This window comes from Tachysurus fulvidraco, chromosome 19 (genome assembly GCF_022655615.1).
Source record: "Tachysurus fulvidraco isolate hzauxx_2018 chromosome 19, HZAU_PFXX_2.0, whole genome shotgun sequence".
NCBI classification, from domain to species: Eukaryota; Metazoa; Chordata; class Actinopteri; order Siluriformes; family Bagridae; genus Tachysurus; species Tachysurus fulvidraco.
In genome coordinates, this window is record NC_062536.1 from 13,957,331 (window position 1) to 13,970,540 (window position 13,210).

The 13,210-nt window shown below is 38.3% G+C and overlaps 1 protein-coding gene across 3 annotated transcripts in view; it reads right to left on the minus strand.

Annotated features, from left to right (window-relative positions):
• Window positions 1-3,802: 3,802 nt before the first annotated feature.
• Window positions 3,803-13,210, minus strand: part of mettl25 (methyltransferase like 25) — a 9,795-nt gene continuing 387 nt past the window's right edge. Inside the window, exons 1-12 of one of the 3 annotated variants that reach the window (XM_027151803.2) lie at window positions 13,184-13,210; window positions 11,701-11,859; window positions 11,404-11,525; window positions 10,380-11,003; window positions 9,296-9,443; window positions 7,728-7,822; window positions 7,589-7,618; window positions 7,290-7,363; window positions 6,271-6,364; window positions 5,742-5,816; window positions 4,750-4,836; window positions 3,803-4,016 (exon numbers count right to left, since the gene is read on the minus strand). The exon at window positions 13,184-13,210 is cut by the window's right edge and continues 387 nt beyond it. In XM_027151803.2, coding sequence (XP_027007604.2) covers window positions 3,918-4,016; window positions 4,750-4,836; window positions 5,742-5,816; window positions 6,271-6,364; window positions 7,290-7,363; window positions 7,589-7,618; window positions 7,728-7,822; window positions 9,296-9,443; window positions 10,380-11,003; window positions 11,404-11,525; window positions 11,701-11,859; window positions 13,184-13,210 — 1,634 coding nt within the window. In that variant the 3' untranslated portion in view covers window positions 3,803-3,917. Of the gene's footprint in view, window positions 4,017-4,749; window positions 4,837-5,741; window positions 5,817-6,270; window positions 6,365-7,289; window positions 7,364-7,588; window positions 7,619-7,727; window positions 7,823-9,295; window positions 9,444-10,379; window positions 11,004-11,403; window positions 11,526-11,700; window positions 11,860-12,969; window positions 13,091-13,183 lie in introns of those variants that run through there. The other 2 variants (XM_027151804.2, XM_027151805.2) reach the window with 2 other exon arrangements.

Below are 13,210 nucleotides of genomic sequence, written 5' to 3' on the forward strand. Positions count from 1 at the left end.
TTCTGTGTTCATTTTGCTGTTCATGCCCTGGACGAGTGATTATTTTCAGATGGAACTCATCATGTGCTGTTATAGACAGATGGGGTGTGTGTATGTGTTGTGTGATTACTTCAACATCCCCTGCATCCGGTTTGCCCCCACTAATAGTGGGTCATCGATAGAAAAGACAAATTGCACCTCTCTTTCCTTCCAACTTCCCCCGGAATTTCTCATTCCCATACGGTGCCTTTTTTAAAGTACTGATGCCTGATAAGGAGCGTTACACGACTCCGGTAGACCTCCTCCTCCTCTGCTTCCTCTGGCCGGAAGCGCATGGCTCTCTCGGCCGAGCTGCATGGGATCGGCTTCTCAGACCACACCGGCCTCCCTACACTTCCCAGTATGACAACCATGGTGTCCAAGTCTTACTAAACTAATTGGAAATCGTTTTTATCATACCACTATCTTATATCTCATGATCTGATGTTTAGAATTAACAGATAGAGTAGCAACACTATAATTCAAATTGAATCAAATTTATGTAAATATGCAAATAGAGGAAACACATGCAAGCTGGAAATAATCAAATTCAGGGTGGTTTCTGCTTTAGTCAAGATTCATCACAACACATGGTTGATTCATTTGTATAACAACAGCACGCCTGTCTCGCCTTCCTTCCCTTTGTAATACACAGCAATTTTGCACAATACTAAATGGTGAAAGGTTTGCAGCCATGTGCTGTGTTATTGCAGTAAGCCAAAGGTAAGAGAAAAACAGTAACTTGTCACTATATTCTTTTTTATCAGGTCTTATGTCATTGTCAGAGACTAGGACTATGACCTGCCGGAGCACTGGGGGCGCTGACAGGTATACTGTTATTATTGTCATGTGATTATGTCTCGTATAAGTTCACCTGTTTCCCATTACTCCTAATGTGGTTTGTTATTTAACATTTGGGTCTGATAAATCTATGCCACTCCATCGTCACTGTGACAGTCATTTTGGAACAAAACAGCTGTTTGTGTTTTACAGATGTATAATTTAGCACTATATGTGACAGTTCCAGACAAGAGAATATCATTCTGCTTTTCCTTTCCTGTTTGCTTCTAAAGATTCCTTCTTCTCACACCATAATTTCAGACCTGGTAACTGGAAACAATAAGGAGATTGAAAAAGGAATTCAACTGTTTCCCTTGGCATTGCTGATTTCTACGGAAAAGATTACGTACAGTGCATCATAACTTCATCATATCCTGTACGTGTCCCAAATCCTGATTTAGCAACAGGTCAGGAAACACACAGGAATCACAGCTCTGTCGCTTGAAGGCAGTGATTTTACACATTAACTCTATGTACTGTGTCTACATGGGAAAACACTGCAAAATTAACTAAGCTAATATAACTAGGTTGAGTAAGGACTTGGTTGTTGTGTGTAATTTTTCATGAGCATTTTATGTATGTACTGTATGACTAAGCCCTTGGTAGTTAACATTGGGCATTCGGTGGCATAAGGACACCACAACAGGATATAAAGAAGTGATGATATGCATGGTTTGTGCTGTGAGAATGACCACAGTCTGTAGGATTTCAGCAGCACAACTGCAGTGTCAGAACTGAGTCATGACCTCTTCACAGCACAAACATCCTGCAGAGAGCTGCACTACGAGATCTCTGAGACCGTGGACGGATATCTGAACTGCAGTGTGATAAACAAAAGTGTTGATGGGAGCAGCAGAGGAAACAGAAAGGGTCATCATGGATAACAATAGCAGCACTTTAGTACAAAGGTCAACATCCAGAATTTAGCGGATGAGCATATTTTACTATATAAACAGGGTATGTGTAGAATGAATACAGGAACTGATAAACCAAGGTTCCTCAGTTCTTCAGGGGACCCTCGTATTTTCAGCATGCTTCAAAGACAGAATTTTCATAATCCTCAATAATTTGTCGATCACTCTTGACAGAAACAAACTTGACTTGAAACTTATTTTAACTAAACTAATTTTATTTTATCCACCAAGTCCTGGTTTGGTATGGGTGCATGTTTTCATTCCTATCATGCAGGAGCCACCTGATTCCACCTATTTATTCAGTTGATTTTTGGCTATCAATAGACTCAGATGTGGCTTCTGTTTAGTTGGAATGAAAACTTGAACCCACATTGGCTCTTTAAGGATAAGGTTTTACACCCCTACTCATTTTAGCAATTAATAACTCAGAGTTAGTCTACATTCAAATAATTCAGCTATGATGTTTGGCATTGAGCGAGTCAATGGTATGTAATACCCTAAGGTTCATCATGAACAAACCATAGCTCATTTCTTAAACTGGTTAATACCAAAGCACTGTTTAATTTTCAACTCTTAGTTTATAATTATATAAAAATTATATTAATTATATAAAATTGCTTTGATATGTCTTGTTCAATATATAAATTATATATAATAAAAATTCATGGGGAGCACGGTGGCTTAGTGGTTAGCACGTTCGCCTCACACCTCAAGGGTTGGGGGTTTGATTCCCATCTCCGCCTTGTGTGTGTGGCGTTTGCATGTTCTCCCCGTTCCTCGGGGGTTTCCTCCGGGTACTCCGGTTTCCTCCCCCGATCCAATGACATGCATGATAGATTGATTGGCATCTCTGGAAAACTGTCTGTAGTGTGTGATTGCGTGAGTGAATGAGAGCGTGTGTTTGCGCTGTGATGGTTTGGCACTCCTTCCAGGGAGTTTCCTGCCTTGATGCCCGATGACGCCTGAGATAGGCACAGGATAAGCGGTAGAAAATGAATGAATGAATGAAATTCATTATATAATAAGTACATTTGGATTTAATTGAACTCGAAGGAAAGGTGAGAGCAGCTCTGCTGTATGGGTTAAAGACTGTATTAGTGAGGAAAATACATGAGACAGAGATGGAGGTAGTAGAGATGTAGAGGTTGAGGTTCTCTTTAAGAGTGACGAGGATGGACAGGATTAGGAATGAGGAACATCAGAGAGATAGCTCAGGTTGGCTGTTTTGGAGACAAGGACAGAGAGAATAGATTGAGATGGATTGGAGATGTACAGAGGAGGGAGATGGTTATATTGGTAGAAGGATGTTGGAGATGGAACTGCCAGGTAACAGGTTGTAATTAGTAATTGTTTTTATAATGATGTGGTATAAGAGGAATAAAACACCCCAGATCTTGCTGTTATTGGAAAATAATTAACTTTGCAATGGATGGGACACATCATACAGTACCACACTGTGAATGATTGTTTTGTGTTAATTACACACTATTGGCTTTTATTAGAAACACTTTAGCTAGTTAAAATACATGGATTTACTCATTTATGGAAATCCTAACCTCAAATGTTATGTAAACGTTTATTAAGAAATAGCACATGCAGTTACTTTCAGGAAAGCTAAAAAAAAAATAATATTTTTTATGCACATGATTTTCATATTTATAAACACTTCTGTCTTTGGATCTGGGCTATACACTGAGTGGATGTGATTGAAACAGGAACACACAAAAGATCTTTTTGAATTAGATTTCAAAGCAAAGATTAGGTATGTATGCCTGTGATCTGATATGGATTAATATTTTACATATGTGCAAAGTGCTTTAGGAATATTCTCATGCTTGTGTTAACATGGCCATATCTGTTTTTCTTCTCATTCACCCTGAACTCATGTGAATTAGTCTCTAACCCTGTTTAAGTCTAAAATCATTCTGACAGATGTTTCTGGTTAAGCTCGAATAAATAATATCACAACAGAATAAGCCAGAACTTGCTTATGATTAGATCATTATTATTTAAAAAAACAAACACAGGCCTAAGCGTGAAAGTATTTATGAAAAATAGCAATAAACACATGAACATACAATAAAAGTCTAAATCCATAATAGTTCTACATTAAAAAGCAGACTTGATGTAAAGCATGTATTGGCTTTATAAAATAGCAGGTCCCTTTATTCCGACAATAGCGTAACATCTGGGGGACAGGAGCGGGTTGAAGAGCTGCACCAGGGCCGAGAAGGACACGTTCTCCTATTAAAACATATTTAATATAAGATTAATATTTCCAAGAGGCACATGGACAATATATATAAATTCAGGTAAGATATGAATAGGTAAGAAATGTAACACTGTCCAAGTGGACGGACGGACGGACGGACGGACAGACAGTCAGACAGACCGACAGACAGATAGATAGATAGATAATCCTTGGGCTGTGAAAATGCACTATACCAGGCGTGTCCAACCAGTCAGAGACCAAGAGCCACATTTTTTACTGTGTTACCGCAAAGAGCCACATCATATACATGGGCACACATGATCATCACCTTTTTTCCCCCCGCCATTTTGAGAGCGAACTTGACACAAATTGATTACTCGAATGATCTTGCTCCTACTGGGAAACTTTGAGGTATTTTCATCCCACACACATGCGCGTTTGAGGAAAATACCGTATAGAACTCAAACGAAGCGAACACGCATATTAAAAACACACAAATACAAACTTTGATATGAACATAAGAGCCGCATGAAACCGGGAGCCGCGGGTTGGCCGCCCCTGCACTATACTATACAAATCATTTTCTTTATTATGGTGTTGTTTACTGTATATACAGTAGTAACTTATAAAATATAATAAAAGAATTTCATTTATTATTTACACAACCAGGAATGAAAAGCTAACATAAGAGACCGAGCTTCTGATTTATCCACCCTTCTAACTCTCTCTCCACTATAAACTGATAAACTCAAAAGGTTGTAGTACCTCTGGCTTCTTTACCTGTTCCTTCAAGTAGCAGAGACGATCCAGCAGGATAAGTCCTTCAATACAGGGAGCCAAAGTCACCTTTAACTGAGAGGGAACGCAACACTGAGTTAAACACTTCTGCATAAATTTCATGTCTTTTTTTTTGTTTTTGAAATACAGATTAACACATACAGATGTTCTCTTTTACAATAAAACACTAATATGAGTTCTAAAAGCCTTATTTGTACAGGATCATCTCAAGTATCTCAAGTGAAGTCCTAACAATTTTGTCATGCCAGTCATATATCAATAAAACAATCATTAAATCCAGGTAATATATCCAGGTAATGTAGAATGGAAACACGCAAGAATGGAGTTTTTTAGTATTGTCTTTCCAAATCAAGCCAAACTACTGATCGGAAGGTCATGAGTTCAAATCCCAGGGCTATTATGGCCCTTAAGTTGTATATATTGAAAAAATGTAAGTCACTCTGAATAAGGGTGTCTGCTAAATGTCAGAAATAAATATCCTGAAATAAATAAATAAAATCTTTGAGACGTCGTGCTAGTTTATTCCTTACTCTCAGTTAATATAAAATAAATTCCTTCCTACCTGCTTGTAATTGTCATTAAAAATGTGCTAACATTTATCTGTCTCAAAGGGTTCTAACATCTGGATCTGACTCCATGTTTGAAGTGAATTCTATTCATAATAACATCCTCTCCAGCCACCTAGCCGAATGCGCATTATAATTTGATAATAGAGCTTATTATGTACAGTGGGGTCCAAGACTCTAAGACCAATAGTGAATTAGATTAAGCAAGAGGAAATCTGACCCATGGTCAACATAACACATTTGTTTCCATTTAAACAGGGATCCACAAAGACAGTTGATTCTTATATGTTAAGGTGATTGTACATTTACTTTATTGGCTTTAAATATTTCAACATTCTTAAAATTATATTCATATTTTTGGAATTCCATTCAATATACTGGATAGGAGCTCACCAAGTTGAAGGCCACCATCTCATTCATCCTAGAGATGTACAGGTCATGGTATCTCTGAATCTCACTGTCTGACAGCTGGTGAAAAAGCAAAGAAACAAATAATAATAATAATAATAATAATAATAATAATAATAATAATAATGAATAATAATAATACAAAAAAGAAAAGAAAAATAATAATACTAATAAAAATACAAAAAACAATAATAATATGAAGAAGAAAAGAATAATAATAATAATAATAATAATACAAAAAACAAAAATAATTAAAAAAATATATACAATACTACTACTACTACTACTACTACTACTACTACTACTACTACTAATAATAATAATAATAATAATAATAACTTGAACATACAAAAATTACACTAAAACTAGTTCACAGTTTAAAATCTTTCAATATCAATATAAACACTCATTAAATAAAAAATAAACCAGGATTATCATATATCCCAGATTAATTATATATCTGACAAAAATCAGCAGAATTATGAGTTTGCTTGACTTTGTCACCACCTCTGACCTTTGAGTCGTCCAGTTCTAGTTTCCTGAGCGCTCTCCTCACGTAGTCCACAAATGAGGACGCTTTGGAATAAACGTTCCCAACCCGCTTCTCACTGCAAAAAAAAGAAACCCAATCATAAAGATGTTGTCATGAATTGCATGATGTCTAAAATAGAAAGCTTTGTTTCTTAAATCTCATTGGCTGAGTCATGTTCAACGCTTATGATAATATCCTGGAAATACACAAAGCATCTAAATTCTGTATTAATGCAACTTATTAACTAATAAAACTGAAATATTATTCATTATACAATACATTACACAACATTATACAATATTCAGACTCCCTTATGTCTAATGGTGCATCTCAATCAGCTCCCTAAGTCCTGAGTCAGTATAATGAGCATAAAAGTTGGGGCACTTTTGAAACACATTAAGACACTGCTCACTCAATTTCTGGTGACATTTTAATTTGCTCATTAATCCCTATAAAACCCATACATGTAAAATATTTAAGTTTTATATGCCATATAAATTTGTTAGCTTAATAACAAAAGTTATTGTTTGTTATGGTACTTCAAGCAGGATCATAGGCTCGCTAGTGGATTTTTTAAAACGATTAAACATTTAAAAGTCATTAGACTCAAACAATCCGTATATAGAACGTCATTTAAAGTTAAACACGGCTAATGTAAGTAACTATTTGAGCCATAACAACAATAACAAACTACTTACATTTATAGACAAAGTTGGCTGAAGGTTTGTCTGAAAATTTTTCGAGCTGAAAAGCTTCAGAAAATATGATATATTTCCAGTAAAGGAAGAAAGTGAGTATCGATGCTCCATGGATATTACAGTGCATGGTGGTATTACTTTGGGAGCGAACATTCAATGTACTGGAAGGGTTTTGTGACTGAGAGAGAGATAGCCCTTAAAATGTCTGGGTCTCTCATCAGTGCCTTGACTACTGGACAAGAGAGCTGATTGAGAGCTTTGGTGCTTTCTAAATTTTTTTAATTATTATTATACAGTAGGTACCTCTTATGGGAATCATAGTGATCTTGTAATATAACATGAAGAACAGCTCGATAGAAGAGTGACTCCATAGGAAGCTGAAAAGAATAGACGAAGAAGGCAATTAGAGGATAATTGTGTTTAAATGACTAAATATAAATATCTACACTTTTTTTTGCTATGTATCCAAACCACACAAAGTGATGTCCATTGTAAAGGTAGGACTGGTATTCAGAATGCTCTTATTATGGCCACATAGCATCTCTTTCTACTTACTTAATATAGGTAATTGATTGACTTAATTGATTTAATGAGCTACTCACCCCTCCTCCAACTGATACTCTTTCGAAAGCCTATAAACGAACAGCAACAACACATTTCTTGAAAAGGTACAGTAGTATGGCATTGAGAGTTTATCAAGAATAAATCTATCAATTGAAGATTTTTTTTTTTTAAACGTACGAGACACGCAGACATTCTGGCATTTCGTCCGCAGAAACACGTCTGCTCCCGTAGGTACTGGCTCATGGGAAATCCATACACACCACTGTCGCAATCTGGTCGAGGGCAGTTTATAGAATAGAAAAGATGAAATCCAGAATAAATAAAAAAAAAAATCTGTATATAGTTATACTTAGCTGTTTCCATATTTCACCGCAATAAAATGATTGCTAGTCGGACCCTTTTGCTCGCCTGGTACATTTGTTTTCTCACTGGAACCTAGAGCATGGGAGCGCAACTCAGAATTGAGGAGAGCTCAATTTTCATCTGACTGAAAGTTCAGGATCCTGAAGCTTTCGGTGCAAAAAAGATATAAAACATTCCATGAGACATTTCATGGAGTGTTCGTGAGGTAGTCTATCAGATTCTGCATGACATGCTGCATGAGATGCTCCATCAGATAGTCCATGAGACACTCCATGAGATGTTCTTTGAGAAGCTCCGTGAGGCACTTAGTAACAGTCCACTGGAAGGTGCATGAAATGTTTCAAGAGATGCTTCATGAGACATTCCATGAGACAATCCATGACATACTCCATTATCGTGCTTCGTGATACACTCCATAAGCCGGTCCATGACATGCCTTATGCGATGCTTCATCAGATGTTTCATCAGGTTCTCCATGAGATGAGACATTAGACAATTAATTGCACAATTCATGGAGAGTACATGAGATTCATGGACATGTCAATGAGACGATCTACAGTATGAAACTTTATGAGATGGTCCATGGGATGGTCAATGAGATACTCAATGGCGTGCTCCATGAAACACTGCATAAGTCATTCACTGTGATGCTCCATGAGCGACAGGTCGTGCTACAAAAACAACTGCTGCAGTGTTAGCTAATGTGGCTTTAATGAATTTGCTTCTGTAGATTATGTTACAGCAAACTGTCTCCTGTGTATTTGTGGGTACACAGTATTTAATCACATAGACACAAAATCTCAAAGTTCTCCAAGCTGGACTTTGTCCAACTTGAATTTTGAACCGTAACATCATTACACAACTCCTGCATGAATGATGGTAAACCTCAGCACAACTCGAGAGAGGCTTCATAAGGTCAGGAGTAGCAGGAATGTGAGCTGAACATCATAGCGCCGGTCTCATTAATTCTGTTTTTATTCTCAACAATGTGTTGTTGTTGGCTCTTCTCAAGCGGCACTCTGATTGAAGGTAAGTAGGGTTAGTAGAAACAAAGCATTGTCTTTATCTTTATTATACTGTGTGATGTTCATATGAACAATCGATGCTCAACATATGAGTCAAATTCTTGACTCATATTGAGTGTACCTGATAAAGCATAAAGCATGTGAAAAGGCAGCTTATGTTGGTTAATTAGTGAGAAGAGGCAAACGGTCTACTCTATTCAAACCCTGCATCAAGCATTTCAACACAATTACATGTTAAATTTGGTCACGATCACTGGATCACAGCCACGTGGATCCTGAACTAACTGCAATACAGTACAATTAGAATCGACTCGATGTGTGTATGTGTGTGTGCTCAGTAGCTGGGAATCCACGCACCTTGTGCATCTTCGTTAAACTCCTCAGAAAGTAGGTGGTAGCAACAGCCCACGCTGCACACGGCCCGAAGCTCCTGTTTGTCCTTGAACATGCGCAGTGTGCTGGGAGCCAGGTCTCCACACGTATGCAAGCCCACCATGACGGCATCCTGGAAGAGACCAGAGACAGAGAGGTTTGTTTGTCAGCACACAGAATAGCAGAATCTCCTGCACCTTAATGTGTCATTTCTAACACTGACTTCTCAGAAACCAATGCTGTGTTCATCATTAGATTGATTAATGGTCATATAATGATTAGCAGAATAAAGATCCTGGTGTATCTTTGGAGCCTATTGCTAGCTGTATGAATCGTTACACATTAATAAATAATATGATAAGAGCAACCCAAACTTTCATCCAAAACAGGTCTGATTATTAATTTCTTTTTTTGTGTGTGTGTGAAAAATTTACAAGAACAATTCAGGCAAGTCTGTGAGTCTGACTCATAACCCAAAGGTTGTGGGTTTGAGTCTCGGGCCTCCCACGACTGAAGTGCCCTTGAGCAAGGCACCGAACCCCCAAACTGCTCCCCGGGCACGCAGCATAAATGGCTGCCCACTGCTCTGGGTGTGTGTTCACGGTGTGTGTGTGTGTGTTCAATGCTGTGTGTGTGCACTTTGGATGGGTTAAATGCAGAGAACTGATTCTGATTCTGGGTCACCGTGCTTAGCCGTATGTCACGTCACTTTCACTTTCAGATTATTTGGCAGTTTGATATATTAGATAATTTAGAGTATTAACAATTGATATGATTCCACTCTCCTTATTACAGTAATGTTTTGCAAAATCTCATTGCTCTCTCTATGCTAAGGCTTAACTGTCACCTCTAGACTTACAACAGCGTTCATACTGATAATGTTTATATCGAAATCTTATTTGTTGTCCATTATGTCTATAAAAACGTTATATTAGAATCTTTGCTCCGAGGACATTATGCAACGTATTGCTCCATGTGAAAGAACTTAGAGGAACAGTTATACTTCAGTTATATTTGATTGATTGATTGATTGATTGCAGAATGTGACCAAGTATTGCTCACCCCTCACCTCCAGCTCTGTAATAAGTGTCCTGAGTTCTGTTTCAGCTGTAACGTAAGACGTCACTGGTAAGTACAGGTTTTTAGTATCACTGTTGCCTTTTCCATTCCGTGCCTTCCTCTCGAGGTTCTCCCTCTTCCTCCTCTCTCTCTCTTCTGCACTCAGCTGGCTGGGAGAAACCCGAGGAGATGCTTGCTCCACGATATCAGGCGCCAGCGCTGTGAAAAAGGAGTTCTCTAAATCAGCATGTGTTGAGTCCGATTCACTCTGGGCTGAGAAAGCATCCTTGTCCGGACGTGGTGAAGAACAGCACTGCACTTCAGCCACATCGTTAGTTCTATCTGTGACATGCTCTTGCTGCTTTTGAGAAAGTCTGGGTATGTGATGGAATTGCGTGCTCTTTTCTTGTTCATCATCCATTTCTTTCCTGTCTATAGTTTCTTTAGTTTGAACATCTGGATTGTTCTTGACTCTGTGCTTTTGGTAGGCTTTGGAAAACTTCTTCAGCTTCCTGTTCCTTTCGTGGGCACCACGCGTGTTTGTGCTGGAGCAGTCGATGCCAAATACCTGCAGGCTGTACTGCATGGAGAGGAAAGAGCACAGGTAACCTTTACCTGAGCCCACATCTATAACCTGAGGCGGGGGGGGGGGGGGGGGGGTATTGTGAGAGAGAGAGAGAGAGAGAGAGAGAGAGAGAGAGAGAGAGAGAGAGAGAGAGAGAGAGACTGTAAACAATGTAAAAAACCTGCTAAATGCTATGGGTCAAACTTACATGTTGGTAACTGTCCTTAAATAATATTTGTAGTTGAACCTGCTACAAAATTCATGTAGTAGTGACATCAGAATGTCATCTTTACTCCATAAATCGAGTATGACTTCAGTTTCCTCGGCACACAACGATATGTGTTTCCGTTCCACTGTAAAATCTGAAACATGATGACTAGCTGACAGTGCCTGCAACGTCGCTCACTCTTGGTGAGGCATTCGCCCACGTTCACTAGACCACCAGTAACACTGATTAAAAAGTTGTTACCTGTTTGACTTTGCAGCATCTGGATAAAGCAGCCACCAGTTCAGCCATAGCTGGCACCTCATGCGCCTTCTTAGAGTTCATGAACTCATCAGGTAGCAGCAGAGATCCATCTGACATCCTGTCTGAAATAATACCAGCACACACACACACACACACACACGCACACGCACACGCACACACGCACCCACACACAAAATATTTTCTCTCTCTAATAGATAGATAGATAGATAGATAGATAGATAGATAGATAGATAGATAGATAGATAGATAGATAGATAGATAGACAAACAGACAAACCTTGGGTGTCTCCATCCAACACTCTTAGCTTGTCCATCAGTGTCTCCCGCTGCACACACACCCCCAGGCCTGGCAGAGAGTGTGCCTCAGCCGCCCTCAGCAGAGCCGAGACATCCACCAGCTTCTTACTGACATCGCAAAACCCGTAACTAGTGCTCACTATAAAACACACATATAAAAAACACAAACACAGAGACCAAATAAGCATCTTAGACATGAGTGATCAAAGTGAACTAGATTTGTAAAGTTAATTGCGACAAACTTTGATGTTGGCTTTGACGATGCAAGTATTCGCAAAGGACAGTGCTTTTGGAAGCAAGTGGACATAAGGGTTGGTGTTGCTTTTGGAGGCAAGTGGACAGAAAGCTAGGGTGCCAAAACATTTGGAGTTAAGTGGAGACAAGCATGTGACATCATCCAAATTCTCTTGAGGACGTTCCCCTCATTTGCCTGAGTGTTTTGATTTGTCACACGTCCATGCTAATTTTTGATTTTCACGTGACATCACGTGATGTCATCAGAATACAAGTGAGGAAGTTCCAATCATTGTTCTGAGTGTTTTGATATGTCACAAAAAAGTTTTTTGATTTTGCATATTTTGGGGGCAGGGCTGCGGCACAACTGTAAGGCCAGATTGTGCACCAATTTTAAACTTTGTTCAGAGTTTCACCCTAAAGGAGCTGGCCGAGTTTGATTTAGATAGTTCGAAAGCTTGCCAAGTTACAAACCTCCAAATTTTATAATGGGAGTCTATGGGAAAAAAGGCCAATTTGAGACCCGGTACCGGAAGTACCGGTACTCAGATCGCTTAGAAATGTAATAGCAACAAACTTCAGACCAGGGTCTACGACTTATCCCGAATTTGGTGCATGTGGCTCGAAAGCCCTAGGAGGAGTTACTATATAAATATGTGTGTCTAATCTGAACTAGGAAAACAGAATATTGGCTTCTACAAAGCGACATAATAATAGATCACAATACTCATTATTAATAAACAATTCCACAATACATTCATTTCTATATAATCAGCATATCATCAACGAGTTCTAGGAATATACTCAATAAGTTATGGTAGTGTGCTGTGAACATCCCAGATTTCATGTTTACATAGCTGATTTAGCATATAATTAAATAACGTTTTATATATATTTATATAACAGCCTATAATACTCTGTTCTAAAGATTTTTTTTAACACCAAAATGTGCAAATGATATTTTATTTATAACAGAAAATGTGTATATTTTTTATCCATTTATAGTTACACTTACTGCTGTAGAATGTCTATAGGACATGTTCCTGATTTCACTAATATTATAAATGCTCTCTACAACAAAATCAACATACTTGCATGGAATTAACATGCTGTTAATTCGCAGTTAATTAAAATGATGTTAATTAGTAGGTAATTAAAATGATGTTAATTAGCTGGTATAGTCTTTTGGTATATATATATATACAATTTAACATCACAATATAACTCGCCTTCTAGCGCCCCCGTGCGGTCACGAT